Raw genomic sequence first — 27,229 nt, 5'->3', positions numbered from 1 at the left:
GTGTTCAATGGAAAAGATTTTTTTTTTTTTAACCACACATTTATAAAAAATATATTTTAAATTCCATAAAATGGTGATATTTTTCTGATGGTTATCCTAACGTCAGAACCTTATTCTGGCCCATGGTTACCTCCTACCACAACTCACGTACTTGTATACTAATGCATACATATATATATATATATATATATATATATATATATATTGAACAGGCCAAAAGTTTGGACACACCTTCTCATTCAATGTGTTTCCTTTATTTACATTGCAGATTATCACTGAAGGCATTAAAACTATAAATGAGCACACATGAAATTATGTACTTTAATCATGTGTTGATCCGAGTCACCAGCCTCAGAAATCGCAAGTTAACAGCAGCTCAGATTAGAGACCAGGTGAATACCCAAAAAGGTCCAACAAGTGCTAAGCATCTCTGGGAACTCCTTCAAGACTGTTGGGAAACCATTTCAGGTGACTACCTCTTGAAACTCATAAAGAGAATGCCAAGAGTGTGCAACGCAGTAATCGGAGCAAAGGGTGGCTACTTAAGAAACTAGAATACAAGACTTGTTTTCAGTTCAGTTCACACTTTTTTGTTAAGTAGCCGGCATAATTCCATATGTGTTCACTCATAGTTTTGATGCCTTCAGTAAGAATCTACAACGTAAACAGTCATGAAAATAAAGGAAACTCATTGAACAAGAAGGTGTGTCCAAACTTTTGGCCTTTAAGTATGTACATAGCCTACATGCAATTATGCGCAAGTGCTTAGTAGTGGTAGCCTATATGTGCAAGTCAAGTATTCAATTTGGGCATTGGTGGCTTGTAATACCACTTATCCTTTGTTCTCTCTCTCCTCTCTTCCACCTCCCCCTCTCCTTCAATCCTCTCTAGTAGTACAAACCTTGTAATGATGTGAGCCTCTCTGTATCTTTTTTCTCCGCCTTCCCCACAGATGAAGAAGAGGATGCCTGCTGTGCCCCGCCAATTCTGAGAGGAAGAAGGGAGGGAGGGAGGAAGGGGGGAGGAAAGGACTCGAGCGAGGAAAGGAAATGAGGAAGGAAGGAAATTGGAGGGGCTAGAGCGAGAGATGGGTGGGGGGGGGGGCTAGTAGATGTAGCTCTAGTTGTGGGCCGGGGGGTGAGCTAGCTAGCCCGGGCTGCTCTGCCGAAACATCCATGGGTGGCTGTGTCGGGAGCCACCACGACTCCTCGGGCAGCTTAAACGAGAACTCGGACGGCACAGGAGGTAATTTACAGTACTTATCAACGTCTTTTATTTAGGGCATACGAGCTTGTCTTCTTTTAGGGGGGCTTCCTATAGGCTTTTTGTATGTTGACCTGGCTGGAGGTCTGCTTCCATTCCTTACTATACGAGCCAGACAGAGCCGGAGACAGACACGTCCTCCTGGGTCTCTCCCTCCACAAAGTGGGGCTTAAGGCGATAAATGACTCATTGTCGATACTTTGTAAACTGGGGAATATTTACTGTGCGACGCACTCTTCCTTTGTTCTTTGGTTTTTGACTGAGCTAGCCGGCTAAAATGTAGCCTAGTTAGCTTGCTAGCTTTTCTGCATAACAAATATGGGTCACAGATGGCAATGGCATGCAAGGGAGTGATACAGTCTGATTTTAATTATGTAGGCTACTGACTGTTGTCTTAATGCAAGCTGCATGCTCTAATGTTTGGCTTTTTGTTGTATTGACTGTTTTGTATAAGCGAGGATTCGGGGATGTTTAGTGCTGGAAAGTGTTGGGGCGAAGAGAAGAGGGGGTGTCAAAACTTAAAGGGTGCTCCAGCTTCACAATAAAGGAAGTGTGCTCTAAGTGTGGTTATTTGGTGAACTAGGCCGAAGAGCAAGCACAATGCTGTTCACGAGAACAGAAGTAGCAGACTCAAACACATTGTTTATTGTAATTATAGAGCAATAAAAAGTAAGTGCAGTACCTAAGGTTATGAGTCATGATATACCCTAACTAAAATATTTTAGGGTAAACTATTTACCAGTAGGTATTTTCTGCTAATAAGCCTTCTACAACTTGGATGATTGGTTAAAACCAATAATAAGTGTATTCAAACGATTGGAAGTGTGCTGGTTCAAAAACTGAAAAGATGGCTTTGCCATGCAAAAGCGTCTTTGGCTTAAAGTTAACCGGCAATGCTGCGTTTAGATTGTATGAATCTTTACCGCAAGAGGATTTTATTAAGCTGGGGTGTTGTATTCAAATTTTATACTGGATAGTTCTCTGCTTGTTTGGTCTTATGAAGGGTTCCACCACTGGCCAGTGAGTTATTTTAATCACAGATTTGAGAGCTGTAGCTGGATTTCAGCATCACTTAGTAATGCTAAGATATAGCCTGGTTGCCTTAATGTCTTTCTTTTTGTTACTACATTTATCTTGACTTGTTTGACTATGTCTCAGACTTCCTGGGCATATAGATGGCACTTGAACAGGTTTCAGAGATCACTTTATATGTGGAGTGCGTGTAACAAAAAGCCAAGCAGTGTTAAAACCGATGCAGAGGAGCAGCTGTAACTTGACACCTTGCTTGATGAGGACAGAGACAAGACAAGACTCAAACACATGTAAATGTATCTATCCAAAGTAGGCGTCATTACTAGTTTTAGTTTGAGTGTAATGATGTTGTAGTATAAAATCATCTTTTACACATACTGGCCCACATCCAACCCTAAGGATTATAGGGAAATACTTAAAATACAGGCAAGTAGGCCATAGAGATGTAACAATTCAAACTTTTCCTCTAAAATTAATTGTCCCAGAAATAATGCGATTAACAATATAATTGTCTCTTTAAGTCAAATAAAAGAATATATATCTATGTATTACTTTTCAGACAAGTTAAACTTTTGGATGAATCCTTTTAGTCTTTTGGTTATATCACTGTCATGTGACCCAGATAATGTAATAACACTGTTTTATTATTCTACAACATTGTATTTTTGTTCTTTTAACAAACATACCATTAACAATAGAACATTTATCTTCATCAGTAAAAAAACACTAACAATCACTATGATTGCAATTTGGCATATCTAAACAAAATCACAACTTCAAACTATTACCATGAACAGTCATACCCCTAGGACCTTAGATAATTAAGAAAAATTAATTGTGCTTAAACACAGAAATGGCGATTACATAAAAGAGAGCTATTATTAACTGCATGCAGAAACTTTTTGTAATGTACTGTACATACTGTTTCCGTTTCTAAGTACATTTTTCACAACGTGTGATGTTTATGTGTTATCTGTTCCAGTTTATTGCCGCAAGATCTGAATTTCCTCACAGGCGCAACTAAAGTTTTCTTATATTATCAACCAAGGATCCCATCTACCCTGCATCCCTAAATTAAGTACCATAATCTGGTCATGTTAAAAATCGAATGCTCCTTCCACAGGATGTACATCTTGGATGCAGGTGATTTAGAACCAAAGGAGGAACACAGTCTGTCAGTTAGAGCAGTTGAAGGTCGGTGTTATCAGACTTTACCATGTGGTCATCAGAGTACATGTGAACCAGCAGGAGGTGTAACTCAATACCTTGATCCGTCATCCTCTCCTCTGTCTCGGTGTTACACACACACACACACACACACACACACACACACACACACACACACACACACAGTCCTGTACCTGTCGTCCCCTTCAGTGTTAATCTAGGTGTTGTTATTCATCAGCTGTTCTGCTGCAGATGGAGCACTAGTATCCATCCATCCAGCACTAGTATACAGTAGAACTACAAGTCTAAGCTACAGTATAACCCTAAGCTTTTAACTGGGTTTAGTAACCCAACACATCTAGTTTCAGTTATGCCAAGTCTGAGCGTGTTGTCCATGTATATATTATGTGTTGGTGTGGGCTCACGTTCAATCTGTTGTCTGAGCTTGGGTGTGTTCTTGAGCAATCTTAAAAGACTAATGCTTTGTTTGACATACATCTTAACTCTTCTTATTCCCTGCTTCTCCTTTACTCTTCATCCCTACTTCTCTTTTTCATCCTCTGTGTATTCCCCCTCTCTCTTTATCTTTCTTTCTCGCTCTCGCTCTTGCTCTCTCTCTCGCTCTCTCTCTGACGGTCATATTCCTTTCTGTTTTTTTACATTCCTGTTTTCTTTTTCTTTATTTCCTTATCCTCTGTCAATCCCCATTTTTTTCTTCATTTACACGCATTGACACTAATACTCTATATCTATCCTTTATGGTATTTCTCCTTCATCTCTCCTCCCACTCCTCCATCTTTCTTTTCTCTCAATCTCTCCTTTCCTCTCTCTCATCCTCCCTTCCAGTGGCTCTAGGGCGTAACCAGCCCCTGAAGAGAGAGCGGCCTAAATGGAAAAGTGACTACCCGATGACTGAAGGCCAGCTGCGCAGCAAGAGAGATGAGTTCTGGGATACGGCGCCAGCATTTGAGGGCCGGAAGGAGATCTGGGATGCGCTGCGGGCTGCAGCCAGCGCATTTGAGAGCAATGACCACCTGCTGGCTCAGGCCATCCTCGACGGGGCCAGCATCACACTGCCGCACGGTAACACATATTTCTACAGTGGTAGATGTAGCAGATAGTTTGTTGTTCTCTCCATGAAATACCTCTGGGGGGACTTCATGTAGGACATTGCCGTTGATGATTATAAACTCAAGAATTTGAACTCCCTCTTCCCATGTTCTCTAGAGAAGCTAAACCTCAGGAACTCAGCTGTAGAGTAATTCTTAAAAGTATGAGGCTGTACTACATTCTGCACTTAGTTGTGTATGAATTTTAAGTTTTGGAATTGTTTGATTGCAAGTTAAATAAAATACAGGAAGAGACAATAATCCATTTTAAGAGAGACCACCTGAGGGCCTGAAACTAAGACAAGTGACAGCAATTTTAGGCAGGTTACAGAATGTGGTGTCTTCAAACTGTAAAAAGTGACAAAAGTAAGTATACACAAAACAGTCAGTAAGCATACTAAAAACTCCTTGGATCAACAGAAAGTGTATTATTAAACGTATTTTGATTATCAAATAATTGTTTTATTCATTTAAAATTTTGGATCGTAAAAAGTCACACACCAACAGTGACTTGCTTTCTTTCTCTAGATCTAGAAAATTAAACGTGATGCTGCAACTGAACAGACAATTTCAATTTCAAATTTATTTATCACTAATTTCAGTGGATAGTTTCAAACCAGCCTTCATATTTGTTCAGCTTTAAAAATGGAAGCAAAAAAATCATCCATCCCCAGCTAATCCTGCGTTCACATAGTCTGCAGGAGTCCGGCTCAAACACAAGCCTTTCCATTCATTTTGAATGGGGGTAGTGGGTTTAGGCTGCGGTGGTGGCTGCAACAGGGGGGTGCCAGAAAAAACCCGTAGTGGCCTGCGGTGTTGTCATTTATCCCCCAAATTTTATTTTATTAAAAATTAAATTTTATATATATATATTTACACACAGTGAGGTTACATAATTATTTGCAGCTGTATCATACAAATAAATAGTTTAAAAAATCATACATTGTGATTTCTGGATTATTTTCTTTTCTGATTATGTCTCTCACAGTGGACATGCACCTACGATGACAATTTCAGACACCTCCATGATTTCTAAGTGGGAGAACTTGCAAAATAGCAGGGTGTTCAAATACTTATTCTCCTCACTGTGTATATATATACACACACTAAATATATAAAATATGTGCAGGAACTATTTAAAGTTGAATGGAAAAAATAGCAATATTTGGCTTCGTCCCACTCTTTTTTTGGAAAGATTGAACATATTGTTCATAATACTTTTATAGATATTGTTTCCTTTTGGTGTGTTGCTACATACTTATTGTGTTATATTTTAATTTAGTGTTATTGTTGGTTCCACATAAAAAGGAAGAAAAGAGACAAAGTGTGATTTGTTTGGAAAAAAAAACAGCTGTTACACAAACTTTAAAACTTTCTCACGGCAGCGATTAAAGGCCAAATATGTCCTATATTCTTGCGACCAGACAGTAATAGGTTACATCAACGAGTTCAAAATAAGAAGCACAAAGTATCCTCCTCTGTAGTTTCAACTCTCATCGGATGGTACAGTAAACAGGAAGTAAACGTTGCCACTCCTGACTATTCATGTCTAGTTGGGTGACTGGCTTCTGTGCACAATAATTGATTGTTTAATGAATATGATCCTGTATCCAAGCAACTACAATCATTTACAGTTTTCAGCCTGCAGTTAAATGGAGTAAAAGAGGCTGAACCTCTGTTTATCTCAATAACCGCATTGTAGGGTTTAGACGGAACATATTGTGAGGTATATACTGTATAAGGAATATAATACATTAAACGGGCTATGTCTTCTTAAAGTAGGATTAGATGAAGTAATCAATCCCCTTAGTGTGAAGATCAAACTTACTGGAGAGTATTTAGTAGAACAAATCAATAAAATATGACTCAGATTCAGGAAACCCAACAACTCCACCCAGTAATTAGCAGCTGCTTGTGCATGCTTTCTATTTGTGGATGTGCATCATTCTCTGGATTCCTTACTCACCTCAAAGTCATATTTCTTCAACTGGGGAAAGGAAAGGTTACCTTTTTCTTTGTTAAAGTGTTGTGAGTTTTGGGTAGTGATGCATTTTGTACAGATGGTGGCGTTCTTGATTTAACCTGTCTGTCCAGACTTTCATACACAAGTCTAGAAGTGTGTTTTCAGTCAAAGAAAACACCATAAGGTAATTGAATAATAACCCATCTTTTTGTGTAAACAGGCTGGGATGACTGGCTTGCTCTGAAAAAAAAAACAAAAAAACATGTTGATTTCTGAGCTAGGTGAACTCCTGCAGGGAATCTGATGCGGACAAAATTATTCTGTTAATAGGCCAGCAGTGACACTAAAACTCAGGGTCAGCTCTACCTGAATACAATTGGTGTATAGCAGTAACGAACAGACAGGCTCTATGTGCATGTGAACATAGCCAGTGTCTTGTCTGGCTCCATTCACTCTAGTAGTTTGGCCAGGTCCTATTAGATCCCGCTGGGCTGCAGCTGTAAATTCTCCAGGTTTGAAGTCACTGTTGTACTAATCCAGAACTTAGAGCAGCCGAATCACTTAAATGCTTTTTACTACTCACAACTTCCATTTGCATACTTCAGCACAGCGGTGCTTTGAGCTAATCGATATTGTCAGCAAACATACTCATAAGGACAAGGCTAACATGCTGATTGTAAGCAGGTGTAGTGTTTACCATGTTCATCTTAGTGTAGTGTGTTAGCATGCTCTCTTTTACTAGTTAGCACTGAATTCAAAATACAGCTACTGATGGGAATGGTATTTTTTTTGTTGGTATTATTGGACAAATCCTAATTTTGACTTGATGATGGTGCTGGAAAAAGAGTCGGGGTATTGCAAAAGTGATAATTCGTTCTGGGGTTTAAATGAATGTGTGAGTTTTCAGGTTCATTCAATAAATGAGACCTTTCACTCAAAACAACCCGTGGTGTACTTGTGGTGGCAGGAAACTTCAGGCAACCACCAAAGTCAGTAGGAGTCATCCTGTGGGGACCTAGAAGTTCTGACAATCTAATAAATAGTTGCTGATATTTCTGCCTGGAACGATACGCTAACATTGCCATGCTGCTAGCTAGGTGAAAAATGTTGTTGGACTTGTTGGTTAAACATCGACTTTTCGAAGCAGTCAGTGATACTCCATATTCTTTTAAAAGCTTAAATGACCTCCATCACTGTACATACAGCCCTTACTTTGTTGTTCATTCAGGAAGTGGAACTGAGTTTTTACAGTTTCTTAAAACTCCCACTCCATTCACAATGGAGACCTTTCACTCATTGGCAATGCATCAGTAGATGGGCTCCTTTTTCGGTGCATATAATTAGATTGGAGACCAAGTTTATCTTCAAAAGTGACTCTGTGAAGCAGAAAATGGGATCCATTTGCATCAGCTCTTAGTCAACTTTCTGAATTTCATTCAGCTTTCAACATATGAAAATGTCACGTTCACTGATTCGCATCATCATATCCCTTTTTGTTTTTAGCCATAACCAATCAGAGTGGTAAGAAAATCAATTCAGCATACTATCGTGATATTTTCGGTGGCAATACTGCATTGATACACAGACGCCAAGTATCAATCTATTATTATGTATGTGTTGGTCTGTTTGTCTGCTTGACAATTCCAATTTGCTGCATAAAAAATTTTAAAGTTTCTTTTTGGGGACATCATTTGGAATTGGGAAAAGTTTGAAATTGGAAAAGCGGTATTAAGTTGCAATATATCGGACAATATGGCAATATGTTTGAAATCGCAATTTAAATTATATCCTTACATAAGTATTGTGATGATATTGTATTGAGAGGCCTCTGGTAAATCTCACCCCTAATAACCAGTCAAGCTACTATTTGGGAGGCCACGCAAAAACAGCACTGCAGCAACAAAGTGAGTTTTCCAATCCAACCTCTTGTTTAATGAAGTCCTGCAACCAAAGGCATTAGCACCACCTGGGATTCATTAGCATTCCGCAGCTGATGGATAAACACCTAAGGTGGAGCCAAATGTAGTAGAAGAAAGCACGTGAGATATACAGAAAGAGATTCATATCCATAGAATGTCAATAAACCATGTGTAACATTTATCTTGTATTAGCCTTTTGTGACATTGGGTATGACAGCCTCCATAGCTTTAGCTGTCTCTGCTGCTACTGTTGCATAAAATGAATTTAATGTTCATCTTTTTAATAATGACAAACTATTAATACATAAGGGGGGAAAAAACTGCTGCAACCGAACTTTGGCTAAAGGATGATTAAATGTGATTTTAATTGGACTTAAATACATTTGCTGGTCGACAGAACAATTGACACCTGAATGGAGTTAGGTGTGCTAACATATCTAAAGCCAGAGACAGCTGATTAGAAGCAAGTGAATCTGAATCCTTGCATTTATTTGCAGCTGTTGATATTTCAGTTATGTTACTGACGAGCGGAAATCTTTAATACCTAAAAACCTGCTTACCAATTAGGTCACAATGTTGGTATGCCAGCAAGTGATTTGGTTGCATAAGCGGAAAGTGTTTGCCTACATAGGTTGTTTTCCCAATAAGGAAGGCAGGACAGATGTTATTGCTCTGTATACGGTCAGTGCTGTACACTTATTATCCACATTACTACACATTTTAGTTTTAGGAACAAATTAAGTGGAGCTCTCTTTTTCTGCCTCTCTCTTTCTCTCTCTCGCACACAAACACACATTCACTGGCAGACCATGCCCTGAGGTGAAGTGTTGGCTTTAAATAATGTCTTTCACCTGTCAACCAATCTTGAACAGCACAGAGCTACAACCAAACTACAGACTCATTGTCTAGCTAACACACAGACCGAATCGCCAGGTGAAAACAATACCAGCCACAGGCTGTTGCAAAACTTTGGCAGTTTTACCGGCTGTGTCAATGCAGCACAGGCATGCTACACGTTGCATGCAGACTGACAGACACAGACAAACACACTGTGCTGGTGACAGGCGGCCGGGTGAGCTGGCGGCATGGAAGGAGGTCAGGCGCGTTCATCTGCATGTACTGCTGGCACTGCATTGACAGAGCCGTTTGAAAATCAACAGTTTCCTTTCAAATATTCTGTTTTGCTAGGAAATACGTCCCACTACGGAAGTTAAACACGCTTCAACTTCCGTTTCACTGGGACTTCAAGGGTAAATCAACTAAGGCAAGCTAAGTTTGCAATCTAAACACCCATTACCACAATAAAAGGACTTGGTGTTTTCAGATGTGAAATGTGACAAACTATTGTACTGCGGAGACATGAAATCCCCTTGATGACCCTTGGGGTCCCCCCCCTGTGAATACCATTGTTTCTATATGTGGAATGCCATGACCTCTTCACTGCATCTTATTTCCCCCTCTCTCCACCAGCTCTATGTTTGAATCACAGTTGGTCAACGGTGACATCATGTATTTTAAAGAACTCCAGCAGACACATTACCCTTTTCTCCTGCTTTCACTTATCTTTCCTTTGGTTTCTATGGAATCTAACTCTCATTTTTTCATTTCATCTCACAACAGTGAAATTGAGGTCAGGTTTTGGCTCTATTAGATGAAAAAAATATGAGTGTTTGACCTTTAGTTTATGAACACAATATTGGAAATATACAAGCGAACACAGTTATTAAAATGCAACATAAATGTGCCAAAAGCTCAGGCAAAGAGCTTGTCAAGCAAGGCACCCAAAAGCAAGACTTATCCAGATCATTCATTTGAAAGTAAATAAATGCAGGGAAAAGTTGAGTGTCTATGTGAAATGTTCACTTTAGTTATAAATTGCTTTGTATTAGAACTTTACAGTTAAACATTTACCTTGTGTTCTGAATATAACTATGCATGCACATAGTTTGTTAACATTGGTATGTGGGTTAAAGTAAGCTGCAACCTGCTGCAGATGATGGTTTATAGCTTCTAGTATGTATACATGATTCCAATAATTTCACACACTACAAATACAAAGTGTGCATAGAGCTGTGGTAAGGACATTAGGTCATTACAGCAAGTTAAAACCTGAAGTAACCTGGCCATTTTTCACTTCACATTACTACGTTACTTTGAAACGTGTGGTTTTACATGAATGGGTTGTTGTTGGCAAAATGTTATCGTAACGAAATGAATGATGGTCAAAACTGTTAAAACAAACCTAAGTTGAAAAAAATTGATGTAATCCATCAGCATTTAAAGAAGTCACAAAAAGGAAGAATTATTATATTATTAAATTAGAATTATATCATTTTATAAAAATCAAGTCCAGGCACTCAAGGATAGTACACTACACCTTGAGGAAGGCCCAAGCTTAAACGCGTTGGTGTATTTTTAAAGAGTGCCTGGACTTGATTTTTTTTTTTTAATGAATTTTTTGGTCATAATTCTTCTTCCTTATTGTGAATTGCAATCCCTTCCATGAGCACAGGTGAAGAAGCAAGACCACTGCCACTTCTTTCATTAATATAAAAATGTTTCTATTCTTCCAGGAGCTCTGACTGAATGTTATGATGAATTGGGGAATCGATACCAGCTGCCAGTCTACTGCCTCTCTCCTCCCGTCAACATGATTGAAGAGCGCTCTGACGAGCCTGATGGTTCAGATCCAGACTCCGGGGCCGCAGACCCGTCCACAGGCAGCGCCGGCGACGCCGGCTCGGGGGGGGAGTGCCAGCTTCGGCTCCGGCTCTCCACGGGTCGCGACCTCCGGCTGGTGGTCCGTTCCATGGACACAGTGGGCATGATGAAGCGCCGCCTACATAGTCAGGAGGGCGTGCCTGCTTCAACCCAACGCTGGTTTTTCTCAGGTCGGCCACTGACAGACAGACTACGCTTGGACCAACTCAACATCTCCAGGGACTATGTGGTGCAGGTTATCCTCAGCCAGCCGCCACAGCCAGAGCCGGCGTCAACACCAGGACACACACCAGAAGCCTGTGGGCCAGTGGCAGCACTGCCGCAAGAGCCTACACCGGTGGAGAATTAACTGAACCCGGCCGCCTGGAGGAGAGGGAGGATAACAAAGGAGAAAGAGAGAGAGTGAAGTTGATTCTGACTTTTCTCTTTAGATTTTTTTCTCTTCTCCTCTTTGTTTTTGGACTGAGGTTGGCCGTCTCCCAGAACTCTTGAAATGAGAAGAAACTCTTCCTTATGGTTTTACACGTTGAAATTTTGACCTTTTTGAAGTCTTTTTAACTGTTCCTATGGAAACCAAGCAACAAAAAGATAACTGTCAGATGGCTTAAGGGTTTTCTTAGCAACACTGATTTTCAAATGTTTCTGCGTTTCAGTTTCCATTCAAGTCCTGCTGTCTGGCAAAGCTTGGTCAGGAGAATTCTGTTTAAGGCTACAGGGTTATACATACATCTTCATCACAATACAATTCAACACGGACTGTTTAAGAAGAAAGGAAGAAATATAGTTTAACAATCATGACAGTTATACTTAATTATATGTGAATCAAATCAACAACACCTCCTCTCTTGGGGAATAAGTCAGTATGCTACCGCTGTAAAGAAAGGTTAGAAAACAGATGTCCCTCTTGTCAAGAGGTTGCAATCAAGAGGCATGATGACGTGTTACCAAGCTGCTGCTGGATTACATGCTTTATTTCACTCCGCTTCACAGAACAATCAGAGCAATCGTGTGTGTGTGTGTGTGTCCGTGTGTGTGTGCTTGCGTGTGTGATGAAGACACAACCACATGTGGCAAAAGGAATGGAACATCAGAAACACAGTTGCAAATTATAATTAAAAAAAATAATGTTTTTAATTAAAATTGATCATTGTTTCTATTCCTCGTTCTGTCTAATTAATTGCCTTGAATATTTTCATGTTATTGATGTAGGGGTGGGACAAATTATTGCCGTATGTTGCAATAAATGTGCAGATTTACATTTTCTTGCAGTCTTTCAATGTCAGTTTATGCCTAATAATCATATCAAGCATCATATTGTAGTTTAGGCTATAATATGTCGCGGCTAGTTTCAAACCACAGATCAGAAGTTACAAAGAGTGTGTCCCTAACTAGAGACAATTATTGGATTTGTTAGGCTGATATCAATATTTTAGAATGAAAAAGAATAGTTTTACATTTTGGGAAATAGTTATTTGCTTCATGCTGGGAGTTAGATGAGATCTACACTACTCGTGTGTACCGTAAATTAAGCTGTAGTCAGCAGGCAGATAGCTTAGCTTAGCTTAGCTTAGCATAAAGCCAAGGAGCCTAGCTCTGTCTAAAGGTATAAAGATAAGCCTAACAGCATCTCTATATATAAAATTTTTGTTTGTCAAATTCTAACACAAAACAAAAGGTTAAAAGTTGTGGTTTTATGGGAGCATTGAGTTGGAAATATTACTAGTGGTCAACAGGCAACCAGGGAATACTTCAGGCCTCACGGGCCTGACCAAGACAAGTTTCCAACACACACCCGTTGGTTCTAAGGGTGCTAATGTAGCTGGATTGTTTTACCTTTGGCCAAAGCCAGGCTAGCTGTTTCCCCCTGCTTCCAGTCTTTATGCTAAGCATCGTTAATGTGAAACTATTCTTTTGAAAAAAACATCATTGATATTTTGGCCGACATATATGCCAATACCGATAAATCAATGATATGGGTAATAGAGGAAGTAAATATTGGCCTAGTTGATTTAGAGGTCGGGCTCTTTTTTTTAAAAACAGCATTGATACAGATCTTAGCATCAGATCTTCTTTCCATTGCCTTTGATTTACTCCTTTCGTTATTCCAACTTCCTAATTATAACAGCCAGCCAGAACGTGGAAAATTCCTTAAAAAAAACATTATGATGTAAAGAGGCCATCCAGAGAAAAGAAGCCACTATAAGCATTGTGTTTGAAAGACGTGCAACCAACTGGCATTCCAGAATGTAAATGTCATTCAGCCAGTGATGGAATGAGGAAGGAACAAACCTCTGCCAACAAGCCATCTGCCATCAGTCATCTGTAATCGTGTAAACTAAATGTTTGAGAATTAATGTAGAGGAAGAAGGAGAGTTAATGACCCATTTTCAGGCTATCGGTAGTGAAAGGTCACATTGTACATGAGTAACGGGCAGAGGGGAAGTGGATATAACCTAAGGTCAGTCTGGCAAATCAAGTCTTTATAATTCTGGCTTTTGGGGTGGGGGGGGGGGATACCTTTGTACGTCACACATGATCGAGGTCACAGTCTCAAAATGTCATGTGCACACCAGCGGAAATGGTACTTGATCTGCAGATGGTATTGCGTGGATGATATAATAATACTTTTATAATAAACTTTCATTGTCACTGAATCACTGAAGTTTGTGGTTTTCTTTCATGAACAACATTCTCTACTTCTGTTCAGTGGCGATTTTAGACCCTTATTAGGGGAATTCTGTTAGTGAAAGAGGACAAACTAATACAGGTTCAAAGGGCTTGAAACAGGTTTAATATCCTGTCGCCGATGCTACGCACCTGTAACTCAGTCGGGGCTGTGCCCCCCTAAAGGTCTGATCCTAGAATCGCCCCTGCTTCTGTTTGAAACCAAAAGCACACCAACCGCGAGCAATAGTCATCTATTACCTTTTTTTATGAAAGCAAAGTAATGTTGAATCAAAAGAAACCTCTATAACTATAACTAAGTCAGAGGTGTACTTATAGGAAACGTTCTGCCGGATATCATTACAGACATACCTACACTGGTGTGGCTAAATGTTGGAGCAGAATGATTAATGGAAAGTCCTCCATTCATCACTCTGCACAGGTAACTTCCCAAACGAGATATTTACACGTTTGGTTTGGTTTTCATGGTCATAGAACATTTTGTTAACAGACCTGATTAGAGGAGCCCTATATGTGACTTTCCACTGATCAACCTTTTATTTCATCCCAGTGACTATTCTCTTTCCTACTTCCATGGAGGTGTCCCTTTTGCTTTCTTGTTCTTGTTCCTGAGAACTCTCATGACCATTTTCCAGGGTACCTGTTGAGTTTTATTGATACACCATCACACACTGTCATGTGCAAACACAAGTTTTTCTAGTTCCCCTTCCCAAAGGTTTCAGTCTCAGTTATTGTGCCTGACTTCCCCAACAATGGTCAGAGTGGCTGCAAAATCATGCACACATTTTCACAATGGAACATATTTGTATATCATGAATAGAACATTTGTCCTCGGTTTTCATCATTTTCCTAACAACTGAGTAAATCAGGCTTGACAAAACATGAAACTGAAGAATAAGATGGGTGAGGAAATAATGTTGAGCTGTACCTTGAGCTTTTTAATTAATAAAAATTGTCCTTTGGTGTTTCCAACTGATGGATGGATCATAAGCTCACTTCATCTGTCCTTGTCATCTTCACACACAAACACACGCACACACGCACGCACGCATTACACGCACACAAACAATCACACACACACACACACACACACACACACGCTGATTTGGTTCCTCTAGTACATGTTGGGAAATTCTCAACCTCTCATATATATACAGCATGCATACACTCACGACAGCCACTTTACCTCTGGGGCATCCTCATCAGATTAGCTTGCAGTTGTGAAATTCAAGTCCAGTTGTCAAGGTAAGATTATCGTCTGTTGTATCTTTTTCCAGCACTTTTTTATTATTAGATATGTATTCTAATATATTGAGGTTAACACCTGTTTCTAACATTAGTCCCACACTCTTTTTAAAGTTAGAATTCCATTGAAAGTAATTGACAGATTGTTCACCATATTTAAGATAATTAAATGAATGGCTGTTTATAAATCAATTATACAAGTTTGGTTCCAGTCTCTGTACTATACTAATTTATTGCCCTTCCTCCAGATGCGTGCATTGTTCCTTATTGTACTGTTTGCTGGATTGTGTTACGCCAGCTCTGACAGCAACCAAGAAAACATAGAGACACTAATGGATAATGGTTGGTAACTCCTTCTTTCACTACTAAATATCCCTCTTCCCATCCATTTGTCTCTTTGCCCCACATTTAGTAAATCTTGATTCATGTCAGTCTGTGTGAATGTGTGTGTGTGTGTGTGTGTGTTTCTTGTCTTTGATTATCTAGTTCTGGTCCTGAGAGTGCCCCATAGTCTGAGCACCAGTGTGTATGTTCCTCTGAGCTGTGGAGAAGCGTATCAAAACCAGCCTGTGGTTTGGAAGAAAAACGGTAATACAACTTAGCTGTTACTACTATAACTGCTAGTAATACAGTACTTCTATTAGTGCCTGTGCCAATGTGCTATGTACAAAACAATTCCATACAATACGATAATGATAAACCTTTCTTCAGTCAGGTGGCAATTTTTCTCAGCGATTTTATGGCATTTTAATGCATCATTTTTACATTGATCTATGTCCTCGTTTCAGGCGAGGAGATTGAACCAGCTCTGCAGGGGAACCAGGTCAAGGTCCTGGTGGAGGAGATGAATGGAGGAAACTACACTTGTCACCTCGGTCCAGATGGAGAATACCTCAACCACACTGTTATCCTGATCCAACTAGATCCAGACAACAGGACTGTCATTCTGGAAGAATTCCCTGGAGAGGGTAAGATAAGACAGATGGAGGGAGTTAGGGAGTAGACGAACAAGGCAGGCACACACACACATTAAGAGAAAAGACAAACAGAGAAAGATAAAGATTTATTGTGTAGTTGGACCTGGCGAGAGGTATTTCACTGGAGGAGACATAGGATAGATGTCTCTGAAGAGTTGAGATAAGAAAGATGGTGGGAGAGGGAGATAAGATGGGAAGAAAGAGACAGAGGCTGCTGCCTGAAAACCAACAACATTCAAAAGATAAGATGAACGATGGGGCACACGTCAAAACAAACTGGACAAAAGGAGGAGCAGAGGTACAGTAATGATGGGACGCAATTGGACAGAAAAAGGGGAAAAGGAATGAGACAACTCAAGGATTGCAAGAAAAGAAACATTAATAATAGAAAGAATGCGAAAAAATGTCAAACGGCACAGTGTCTTTGTTAAATTCATAGTTATGCTTTGATATATTTGCTGTAGAGTAGACAAACTATACCAAGGTTCACACAATACGTTTTATGTCACACGCAGCACCATATTGTAGTGCAAATTAAAAAATGTGTTGCGTCTAGTCCACAACAGTATCTTTCAGATTTACCAGATAGGTTTCTAGATAGAAATCCTTTGTTGTGCCTGATTTGATGAAACGAAATATATAAATACAACGAAGAGATAATTGTCTCATCAGTTGTCTTGCTTGTTCAGTAATTTTATTAATTAATCATGCGATGATTTAATAATGTTTAAATGCTGGGACCTTCATAAGAAAGTGCTCTGAAACCTAAACGTGAGAGTAAAATTGTTCACAACAGCATTAAGCACAAAGAGAGAGAGAGCGCCTCAGAGTGCTGACAGTGTTTCGGTTCCTCCAGGTCCAGGTCACATCTACTGTTCAGCCCCCAACTATAACGGCTCTTTCCACTGCACCTGGAGAAGATCAGCTACCAGAGCCAACGCCGCTGTGCTTCTGGTGAAGGCAGAACGGTGAGGCCAAAATATCACTTGCTGACACAATGCTCCTCCTACTTATTTAATGTACTCAGATGTAGATCATGAATCCTGGTCTGGATATTATGATACCAACCGGTTTGTTCTCAATCTAGTAATTCAGAAAAGATGTCCTGTGAGCTGGATGCTGATGGATCAGGAATTCTCTGCAAGGATGCCAACTGCCCATACAAAGAGGAACAGCACCGTGTCTCCATCACCGTCTACATACACAGCTATTCTCGCCTCGAGGCCTACACAAGGACTTTCTACCTGAGAGAGATTGGTAAGTGATTGGATGTTAATGTCTGTGTTGTTGGCAGTAGTGTAATGTGGCCTCCTTTCCATTCATTCGCTCTCATTCCCTTCTGTCTTGCCCACTGTTACAATCCTGCCACATCAATGTCACTGTACCGTTCCCCCCACCCTTTCACCCTTCTCTATCCCATTCCTCCCCCTATTTAGTGAGGCCAGAAAAACTCCCTAACCTACGCATCACTGATGGGAAGGTGTTCAGCTGGAACTACCCTGAATCCTGGGAGATGCCCTGCACCTACTTTGGTCTGCAGTACCAGGTCAAAGTGGTCCAAAAGGGATTTTCATGTCACAGTAAAAAGAAAATAATGGTAATCAATAGACACATGATATAGATAAGATTCAAGTTACACTTAGTGTAAAAATGCCTTAGCTGACATCCAGTTAAACCCCATATCTTTTTCTTTAACGCTCTGCCTCTTCTCTTGTGCAGAGTGAAACCATCGAGAAAATGACATACGAGGTCAATATCAAACCGAATAAGTATGTTTTCTGTGTTCGAGCTCAGGACAAATACACAAACGGGCCGTATAGCCACTGGAGCCACTGCATGTAAGTATATAACTTGGACCATTGGGAGTAAGAACTGCTTTCACTAGGTTCGCTACCAAAGACATACTTTGGGGTGGTTTATGATTTGATCTAAATAATACCAAGTCAAACCACCAAAATAATCTGATCCATTCTGTTTCTTTCCAACTTGTCCTGTTTCCAGAGTGGATAAACATACAGAGGTCTGCTAGCTTCTGTCACTGGACAGTAGAGGATAGACCATGGTAGAACACCAGGATGCAAGAAAACATTATTCTAACTCCCGTTTTTTTTTTCCCCAAGCAATGCCCAAAACGTGGTGCTGTGCTTTGGGTGTTAAAGTATATCTGTACAGTATTTATTGATCACTCATTAAAGTTGTCTCTATAGAACTACAGTATAATGTTAAGCCTATTATTTGTAATATGATTGAAATATAGTACATGTTCCTTTATGCCCCTTGTAACTCATTTGCAGCTATCTTTTCAGAATTGTTGCTACAGTGTTCCCTAACTATTACTAATAAATGTAAACGTACTAAAAATACTGTAAATATATTTGTATTTTTTTTTTAAGTAGACAAGACTTAATAACAATACTAATAAATTACATGTACATAGAGCTTACACTCAAAGCACTTCGGGGGCGGGGGGATACTCTACCAACACTAATGTGTGGCAGTCACCTGGGTGATGCATGACAGCCTTACAACACCAGACACTCACCACACATCAGCTTGGTAGAGAGGGAGAGGAACGTATTTTTGGTTTAGAAAACCCCCACACACACGGGGAGAATATCCAGACGCCACAGAGAAAGGCCCGGGACGACCAGGGTTCGAACCCCATAACTTCTTGCTGTGAGGTCTAAGTGCTAACCATTGGGCCATCGTGTTTAAGAAACAATGTGCAGGCAATGTAGATACAAAAAAAGGTTTATTGTCATATTTACAGCCAGGACGTCAGGGATATGATGAGGAAAACACAAAAAAGGCAGATCAAGAGTCGAATGTCCAAAAGAGCTGTAAACCTGACATTTCAAGAGCTTCAGGTGCTACTTGTTCATAGGGTGGGACACACCTTCTCCCAATACTTCCCCCTCTCCATCTATAACTTAAAATCAAAGTTGACAATAAGTGCAGACACATTCATTTCATTAATAAAGCAGCTACAAAAAAAACAACAGAAAATGCACATTTTGTGCTGTCAGTTTCTTGCATTCCCATCATTATCCCTCATCCTCACTTTGTTCATTAACATTTGGATGTACCTAAACTGTTCAGTAAAAGCTCTAAACAAAACATACACTACTCAAAATTCTGCATAAAAAAAAGAAAAGAAATGTAACCAATCCTTCGCGTCTATCTGAGTGCTTCCTGCAACCAAGCTGTTACATAACAATGGAACAGGAAAACACAAATACATTTCTGGGCAAATACGTGTGCGCGCGCACACACACACACACACACGCACGCACACAGAATTCCCCCCCCTCGGCCAGACTTTTTCCATCAAAACATGCACATGGCACTGATTGTTTTGATGAAAGTTTTTTTTCTTCCAACCAGTCTTGATCTCAACAGCTCTTAATGTCACAGTAGCTCTGAGGATTATTGCATATGTCAAATTATGTCGGTTGCAGGCATAAGTTTGATTCTCAAGGATTTAGATTTATCTTTGACCGTTGCTATCAACACATTCTGCCATTCCAATTTTCCACTACAATTTGGGCAGAATTAACTTAACAGATGTACTGCAGTACAAGCCACGTTTGTTAAATTTTATGAAGTTATTCTTTCCCGTTGAATTTCACATTTAATGATTTTCAATCAGTCTTTCTCATACATGTAAAATGAGGCATATTGGCTTTTGTTCATCTCAGTTGCTACGGAATATGCAATAGGTAAGATCCTTGAGTGAGGGACACCACCTGTTGACCTTAACCATGGTGACATTTTAATTGCTTGGTATAGCATGATAAATCAGAGCAAAGTATGTCTACCTTTTAGTAAAAGACAAACTACCGATAATGGGAAAATGTGAAAATCCCCACCCATCTACAAGACCAAGCAGGTTTAAAACATCTCAAATATGTTCAGGTACTGTTAGTGTGTGGGCTTCAAGATGTGTTTTAGACACCTGTCTTAAGTAGGTTTGTAGATGTTTGTGGGTCGTGGGTGATCGTGGCATGCGGCCTAAAACCTAGGGGCAGTTTTTTAACCCAGGTGTATTTTACGATTACCGCACAGGTAACCAACGTTAGGTGACTGCCATTATTGTAATAAATGCAAACACTTTGTGTGATTTAGGAGAGAACATGCAAAGATATAAACTGGGAAGCCCATCTCAGTCCTGAGCTTTTGAGTGTTGGTGGCTAGAGGGTTAGTTTAGGATTGTAGTAAGGTTTGTTATAAAGGGCTTTTACTAGCCAAGTGTGTGTGTGTGTGTGTGTGGTGTATGAGAAAGAACAGGATGACGGGATGGTAGTGTCCAGCCCAAGTCTTTGCAGAGGATGCAGTCTTTCCTTAGTGGTGCTGCCTTTTAGAAAGGTACCTACAAAAAACACACACACACACACGCACACACACATACATTTTATATGTGTGTATAAGATGTATTTATTAAGGTTAATTTATATCAATTTTGGAGTATGTGTATGTTCTTTGGATTCATTTTAGGTATATTGGCATATTTGTTTTCTCTTTCTTATTTTGTTGCATAAGGGACTTCTTAGGTGCTACAACCATGCAATGCATTATGTCAATACTACTATGCAATTATTACTTTTTGGCATATGTGTGCCTACCTCTCCCAGTGTTTGTGATTGAGTCCACTGAAGTCATCAAGCTTGGCAATTTCTTTGAGGTACTGAGCCAGTTTATAGAGCTCCCTGTCCTTCTCTCTGTTAAGATGGGCCTTCATGAAGGGTCGGATCTGCGCCCACAAAACAATAGAATTCAGAAAAAAGCTTTGCATCATGCTGATAGTGATGAGGAAGAGGTGTGGTCAAAGTAATGACGATATTGCGAGCCTCCAACCTTTAGTCCGTTCTGTGGGTTCATGAGGAAATTCCGTCCAATGTCGTCAAACATAATGGTGTTCTTCCGGTTGTAAAATTCTCCGTACTTCCCCCATATCACACCCAAGGGCTTCACCTGGATACATTGATTCAGCACAAATAAATGACACGGTCCATGATCAAAAGGTAAACATGCGGGAAAAGCCACACCACACTACATTTAAATGTACATGCTTTCTTCTGCTGTGAAACTATTTGTTTACATCAGTAATGTGTTGAACTGCAGCAGTAAAACATGCCAATATCTTTATTTATGATCCACTGCGTGTGTACCAACCTCCACAACCCCTCTCTTAGGGGTATGTACCGTGATCATTGCTGCACTGTCCAACATAAACGTAATCTTGTAGTTAGGGTTGTCTGTCACTCCCAACTCCTACACACACGCACAAACAAACACAGAGGCGCGCACACACACAGGCAGTATTGTTATCTTTTGTTCCCCTCTGAACCCAAATCCTGTGGGTTAAATTGATTACCACTGCCCCCTTTTGGCAGAAGAGGGTACATTACAATAATGGTAGCAGGAATTTAGCCTTAGCAACAACACCAAAAAAGAACACAAGTGGGAAAACTTACTTTCATTTTGGCATCAATCCACTTCATACTTGTAGCAGCTAAGGAAAGAAAGCACAAGTGTAAGATGCATATTCCACAAGCAGAGATTGCCGGGTACCAGCCCAGAGAGGAAATCTAAAACAATAAACACCCATAAGATATGTACTTAGTGGATGTAAAAAAACAAAAACAAAAAAAGCAGCAATAGGAGAAGAGACATACACCAGATGACAATGTCATAGTCCTCGTAGGCTGATGTCAGAAACTCATGAAGGTATGGTCTCATCAGCTCCTGACCCGTTTCTGCACACGACTTGTGATCTGAACACACACAACACATCAATGCATAGCGTTTTAGATTAAACTAGCAACTGATAAACTGACAAACAGTGCCTGCATATTTTGCAAAGTGTCCTGCTTTACTGAATGCCGTTACAAAAGGAGTCAGAAAAAAACAGATTTTTTGTCAATTAGTCTTTTAAAAAAAAGAAATTTCAGTCGCTTTCAATACTCATTTTCCGCACTACTGACACTTTTTCTTCTCCCCAACAGCGAGTTGACACACATTGCTGCAGTGCCCACATAGTCCCGTCTCCTCTAAGTCACTTACAGTGCTGTCTTTTTGTCACTTTCCTCATTCTCTCTCTTTCCTCGTGCAATATAATAATTTGTGGGTTTTGTTATGGTGTTAGGTCATTACAGATGGCAAGTGCAGAACTCTTATGACTGGATTGGGTTAACAAAGAAAACAGCAAGAGTGCCGTTTGGAAATACTAATAATTATTGTTAATGTTTACTACAGTCATTAGAGTTGTCCCTACCATTGTAACACTTAGGCAGAGCCACTAAATATTTTTTCACAGCAACTAAGCCAAATTAAAAGAAATAAAAACTATGCTGACAATCCTTTGCCACGTTTTGCAGTCGAGAGCAGGCTCAGCTCACACAGAGCGGACAGCAGAGCAGAGAGGCTAAGGCAAGGAGACAGTGAACCAGGTGAAGTGAAGGTAAGGCTTTGCTTAAGTAGAAAAGTGATATTTCCACCTGCATGTGTCCACACAACCACCTAAGCACTCCAGAAACCTAGGGAAAACCTGGTCCTTCTGCTGTACTCAGAAATTATAAGTTGTTGTTGTCTTGTTATATCCTTGTTAAATGTATCTTTTAATTAAAATCTAAAATGTTATGCGCTCGATTTTGTGTCAATTTCCCCCTGTGGTATTGAAAATTGTATGGAATATTGATATTCTGTGGTTGTGTTTGCTTAGTGCATAGAGCAGGCGCACATATACATAGAGGTGTATGCCTTGACGCAGAGGTCCAGGGTTCAAGTCCGTTCAAGTCTCTCTCGCCATTCTTACCTAGCTGTCCTGTCTATTAAAGGTGGAAAATCACAAAAAAATGATCTTGAAAAAGAATATCAATATTCTTCAAGGTTCTGTATCAAAGTTAGGAATTCCCTGTTTTGTGACACCACTAGTATCAATCTGTCAACAGTTTCTATTTGTTTGTAAAAGCGTCAACCCTGTGAACATTGCTCAGATTACGCATAATACATGAAGAGACAGTTAAGACGCAGTATTAAAATAAATGTTTTGTAATGTACAGTTAGAGTAAGTGCACAGTGTTCTATTAGCATGCTATTATTTAACATGCCATGAAGTAAAAAAAAAAAAAAGCATGTCGATGTAACTCACCAAACAGTGTATAGTCCACATCCAGTACCAGAAGACCCTTGCCTTCTCTGGGAGGGTTCATCTCCTCCACCTTGTAGTCTTTCACTCTGCGGGCGATCTTAGCCAGGTTCTCCTCTCTAGACACATAAAACATCTGTTTCTCAGACACACTCAGATGTATTTGCTCATGCCCCCTCATAAATTTCATCTTGCCTATGTACAGCCACAGACACATGCAAATCACATCAAACCATCTAACCTGTTCTCCACTTCAATGACCTCGTCCTCAATGTCAAAATCATTGACCACGTCATCGTTCTCTGGGGGAGGAGCTAGAACCTCTTCCTGAAAAAAACAAAACACATGCACAGATAAAGTGTACCAGCAAGCCAAAGGGAACATTTAACACAAGACAGTAAATAAGCAAAAAGTAAGACTTTACAAACCAATCAACTAGTTAGACAAAAATGACAACACTGTGGTCAACAGCTAGCTAGATCATCACTTAACCAACCACTTATTGACCAGTTGATTAAAGCTAGTTAGTGACCCAAACTCTTAAGTAACAAGTAAGAAAATATCTTTAACATGTTAATCTTTTAATAAATATCATGTTCTGGTTGTACTGCAAATTAGCTGGTCCTTCAGGCACTTAAGCTGTGGGGTGGACAACTACTCCTGAGTTCCAACCAGATGCATCTGAACTCTCTCTATCACCCTGTCACGTACCAGGCTCTCCTCTCTGGTACCCATCATCATGATCTTAGTGTTAGGCTTCAGCTTCAGAGAGCCCAGCTTAACCTCATCCTCTGCAGGTTTACCTGGAGGCGGGGAATAAAGAGATAAAGAACAGGACAAAAGAGAGATCAATTTAGCTGCAAACCTTACGTACAATTACAAAAAATAGAAATGAGTATATACTACAGACAGGTGAAGAAACTTGACACTCAGACAAGTAACAGAGTGGGAAATGGACATGTTTGTTCAAGTAAAAGAATCAGCTAGTTATGAATGTGGATTAACATAGCCAAAGACTGGGGAGATGTGGGGGTGTTTTTCTTTGATCAGATCGTTTTTTTCCAATCAGGAGTTTTATTTTACATATAGTTAACCATAATGCCAAGGCACAAAGGGAAATAAAATCCTGATATCTTGTCCACCTTGGTTTGGGTAGCATATGGTATTATTTACACTAGCTCCACCACATACAACGCACTTATGACCCCTGATGCCCTCTCACCTTTGACCTTGAGTCCCAGTAGTTTCTGTCTCTCTGGCAGCACCCCAGTCAAGGTCTTAATGGACTGTTTCAGGTCCATCACTGTGTCCTCCTCAGACAGAGAACTGATGGAGTACTCCTGACCTCCCCACTTTATGATCACTGATACTGACATGGCACACACAGACTCTTCACACACATAAACACACTCGGCTGCAGCTGGAGTCACGTGTGCACGCACACAGACGAGTGCACAGCTACAGTAACAAACACGCACAGGTGCACCTTACAGAGAGTGGGGAATATGCAAAATAACAGGAGAAGTGTGTCAGGATGCCACGCTGCAACTGGCTGTAGCTCGAGCAAAACATACAAAGTAGCTAATAATGAAACACAACAAGCAAAACATGATATCACCTTTGTTAAGCATGTTTAGTTTGGGCTGGCTAATTAAATACCCAACGGCCAAATGCCACCTTATCAGAGCAGACACTTTGATAGTGTCCCTGATGTTGATATTTTTAGCATTAAATGGCTAACACTGACTAGCAACAATGTAAACACGCAAGGTAACGAGCCAAGTGGCTAACATTTGCTGACTAAGCTATACGGTTTGGGTATCCTTACTTGGTAGAGCAAGCTAGCATGAAATGCCAGGCAAACACTGTCAAATTTCGTCGGGAAGTTGAATGAATGAATGAAGTTTGCCGTTCAGTTTCATTCATCGAGCGGCGCACATACACAGGCGGCGCACACTGTTCTTCCTGGCGTCCCGAATCCTGCCGGTAGTGACGTAGAAAAAAAGCTGCGTTACCATAGTGACCATTTTCACAAGATTAACATACAATCGGCTGATAATAGTTTCCACCTCAGGTATAGAGCTTCTATCTCTACGGTTTTCACTTACTTCATAGCCTACTTAAATGTAATCTAGTAAGACAAGAAAAAAAAAGAAAAAAACAAAAACAAAGTTGTAGACAACTACAATCAACATTAAGTGTGCCTTATTTATATGCTTCCAACTTTGTTTCTGATCACAATGTGAAATCTATGTGTGAAACAGACACGTTCTTGTGTTTGCACTCTCAATGGATCCTTAGCCTATCATTATATCAGAAATCAGATAATGTGATCATTACTGGATGCAGGCACGGTTCTAGATTGCTTTGAATGGAGGGCAGTAGGAAATGTTGGTTGGGCACCAAAAACTAGTGTTAATTCAGGGTTTTTCAGTTTAAGGCACAGAATGACCCTTTGGAGAGACACATTGTGTGAATGGGTGAAAGAGAGGCGACGTGTAAAGCACTTTGTCCGGTAGGCCTAAGCAAAGGTGCTGTATAAATGTAGTCCAGTCCGAACTTTTATAGGCATCTCTTACACACAGTTTTTCATGCAGATATTAAAATGAAAACACATAGGCTCGGTACCCCAAACCAGTGTTAACTAATACAGTCTTAATTTAGGCTACTTCCATGTTGTCAACTTTAGGGGCCAGGCTAACAATAGCCCCACGTTATAAGTTTAGTTCTAATAGACTAACTTTGGTTACATCGGCACTGAACAAACTGTTATCCATCATGGATGACCCCGACCACCCTCTCCACCCCCCCACTGGTCCAACCGAGGAGCAGCTTCTCTAAGAGGCTCCGACAGCTTCGATGCCGCACGGGCCGCTACAGAAAATCATTCATACCACAACCAATAACACTTTTTAACACCTCATCACTGGGTGCTAGATAAGATTTTTGGACACCACACTACTGCACTAATGCAACCTGCACAATTGGTTTATTTACATTTATTTACATTTAGCATATTATTAAGCAGTTGCACATTTTCGTCTTCCCATCCTGTACATATTCAAATATTTCTTTTATTTTATTCATATTATTTCATGTATATTGTATGTATGTATATTTTTCTTAGTATTTCATTTTTATTTATATTTGTGCTTTGTGACTGATTTTGCTGCTGTAACACCGTAATTTCCCATTTTTCTTGGGATCAATAAACATCTATCTATCTATCTATCTATCTATGAATTTACATAAGCCAGGGGATATGTCAATGCAACTGTTCTGATATATGTGCAATGCATTAAAAGTTCAACAAGGTCGTGTTATTATTAAATCTGTAATACTTTTTTATCATAAGTTCTACATTAAATATGGATGTTATTTTGCAACATTTTACAGTAAATTGATTGGTTGATTAATAAATGCATTTTCCAAAAAGCCTACAGCTTTTTAATGACAAATACAAAACCTTAATGAAGTAGTTTGGTAGTTTTAACCACAGACTTGTTTTGACTTAATGGTTGATATTTATGTAGGCTAACGTTTAAAATGAATCGCAATGGGATGTGATTGGAGAATGACATCCATTACATTAGCTTTCTTTATCCTTTTACTTGTTAGCAAGTACCTACAAATGATCTCATGATTTATGATTACATATTTAGTGTACGTTGCCGCATTTCTCACTTTTAACATATTTTAGCAACTATCAAAACAGTTAACCTGGGAAGCGCTTCAGCACCATAGCACCAGTAACGTTTGACGCTTCAGACGCCATCAGTCACGTGGTGTTCCTAAGTGCAAGCTGATAGGATCTCAAAATGTATAAAACCTTTTTTCGCCGTCTATGATTTAAACAGTGCGCTTCACAGACATGAAATAAGCTTCATCAACATCATCTACTAATTCTCTACTTACAAGGGTTGGGTCAGAGCCCGTCTATTACAAGTAGGCCTACGGGGCCAAAAAGGTTTATCAATCTGGGTTTAATGGGATAAACTATA

At 39.9% G+C, this 27,229-nt stretch overlaps 3 protein-coding genes across 5 annotated transcripts; 2 read left to right on the top strand and 1 right to left on the bottom strand.

Annotated features, from left to right (window-relative positions):
* The first annotated feature begins 990 nt into the window (after window positions 1-990).
* On the top strand, window positions 991-12,180 carry ubtd2 (ubiquitin domain containing 2). The gene is made up of 3 exons (XM_034891041.1): window positions 991-1,245; window positions 4,309-4,545; window positions 11,027-12,180. Exons 1-3 carry the CDS (start codon window positions 1,176-1,178, stop codon window positions 11,521-11,523), a joined length of 804 nt encoding a protein of 267 aa, XP_034746932.1. The 5' UTR covers window positions 991-1,175; the 3' UTR covers window positions 11,524-12,180.
* A 2,837-nt stretch (window positions 12,181-15,017) lies between these two features.
* On the top strand, window positions 15,018-18,352 carry il12bb (interleukin 12B, b). 2 transcript variants are annotated; one of them, XM_034891040.1, is made up of 9 exons: window positions 15,018-15,104; window positions 15,353-15,446; window positions 15,591-15,692; window positions 15,893-16,072; window positions 16,944-17,049; window positions 17,169-17,338; window positions 17,518-17,678; window positions 17,801-17,919; window positions 18,083-18,352. In XM_034891040.1, exons 2-9 carry the CDS (start codon window positions 15,353-15,355, stop codon window positions 18,108-18,110), a joined length of 960 nt encoding a protein of 319 aa, XP_034746931.1. In that variant the 5' UTR covers window positions 15,018-15,104; the 3' UTR covers window positions 18,111-18,352. The 2 variants fall into 2 exon arrangements, with proteins under 2 accessions (XP_034746931.1, XP_034746930.1); XM_034891039.1 differs by having other exon boundaries at window positions 16,938-17,049.
* A 464-nt stretch (window positions 18,353-18,816) lies between these two features.
* Window positions 18,817-25,242, bottom strand: ublcp1 (ubiquitin-like domain containing CTD phosphatase 1). Of its 2 annotated transcripts, none has more exons than XR_004659184.1 (11): window positions 24,451-24,708; window positions 23,940-24,031; window positions 23,470-23,555; window positions 23,232-23,347; window positions 21,757-21,855; window positions 21,556-21,593; window positions 21,254-21,352; window positions 20,936-21,052; window positions 20,704-20,831; window positions 19,168-20,450; window positions 18,817-19,131 (listed from the first exon to the last, which is right to left on the bottom strand). XR_004659184.1 is itself a non-coding variant. In XM_034891038.1 (11 exons), the coding sequence occupies exons 2-11, from the start codon at window positions 24,602-24,604 to the stop codon at window positions 20,423-20,425; spliced, it is 957 nt and encodes a 318-aa protein (XP_034746929.1). In that variant the 5' UTR covers window positions 24,605-24,714; window positions 25,057-25,242; the 3' UTR covers window positions 18,817-20,422. The 2 variants fall into 2 exon arrangements, 1 of the variants encoding a protein (XP_034746929.1); XM_034891038.1 differs by adding an exon at window positions 25,057-25,242 and having other exon boundaries at window positions 18,817-20,450; window positions 24,451-24,714.
* Between the last annotated feature and the right edge of the window lie 1,987 nt (window positions 25,243-27,229).

The sequence above is a fragment of the Etheostoma cragini genome, chromosome 13, assembly GCF_013103735.1.
Source record: "Etheostoma cragini isolate CJK2018 chromosome 13, CSU_Ecrag_1.0, whole genome shotgun sequence".
Lineage (NCBI taxonomy): Eukaryota > Metazoa > Chordata > Actinopteri > Perciformes > Percidae > Etheostoma > Etheostoma cragini.
Note: the sequence above shows the minus strand (reverse complement) of the source record. Positions and strands in the feature narration are given on the sequence as shown.

Coding starts and splice junctions, on each gene's coding strand:
- il12bb (XM_034891039.1), top strand. CDS start 15,353: ATGCGTGCATTGTTCCTTATTGTACTGTTTGCTGGATTGTGTTACGCC. Junction 15,447..15,590: donor AGAGACACTAATGGATAATG/GTTGGTAACTCC, acceptor TTGATTATCTAG/TTCTGGTCCTGAGAGTGCCC. Junction 16,073..16,937: donor GGAAGAATTCCCTGGAGAGG/GTAAGATAAGAC, acceptor CGGTTCCTCCAG/GTCCAGGTCACATCTACTGT.
- ublcp1 (XM_034891038.1), bottom strand. CDS start 24,604: ATGTCAGTATCAGTGATCATAAAGTGGGGAGGTCAGGAGTACTCCATC. Junction 23,556..23,939: donor GTACCAGAGAGGAGAGCCTG/GTACGTGACAGG, acceptor TGTTTTTTTCAG/GAAGAGGTTCTAGCTCCTCC. Junction 23,348..23,469: donor GTCATTGAAGTGGAGAACAG/GTTAGATGGTTT, acceptor TTATGTGTCTAG/AGAGGAGAACCTGGCTAAGA.
- ubtd2 (XM_034891041.1), top strand. CDS start 1,176: ATGGGTGGCTGTGTCGGGAGCCACCACGACTCCTCGGGCAGCTTAAAC. Junction 1,246..4,308: donor GAACTCGGACGGCACAGGAG/GTAATTTACAGT, acceptor CCTCCCTTCCAG/TGGCTCTAGGGCGTAACCAG. Junction 4,546..11,026: donor CAGCATCACACTGCCGCACG/GTAACACATATT, acceptor CTATTCTTCCAG/GAGCTCTGACTGAATGTTAT.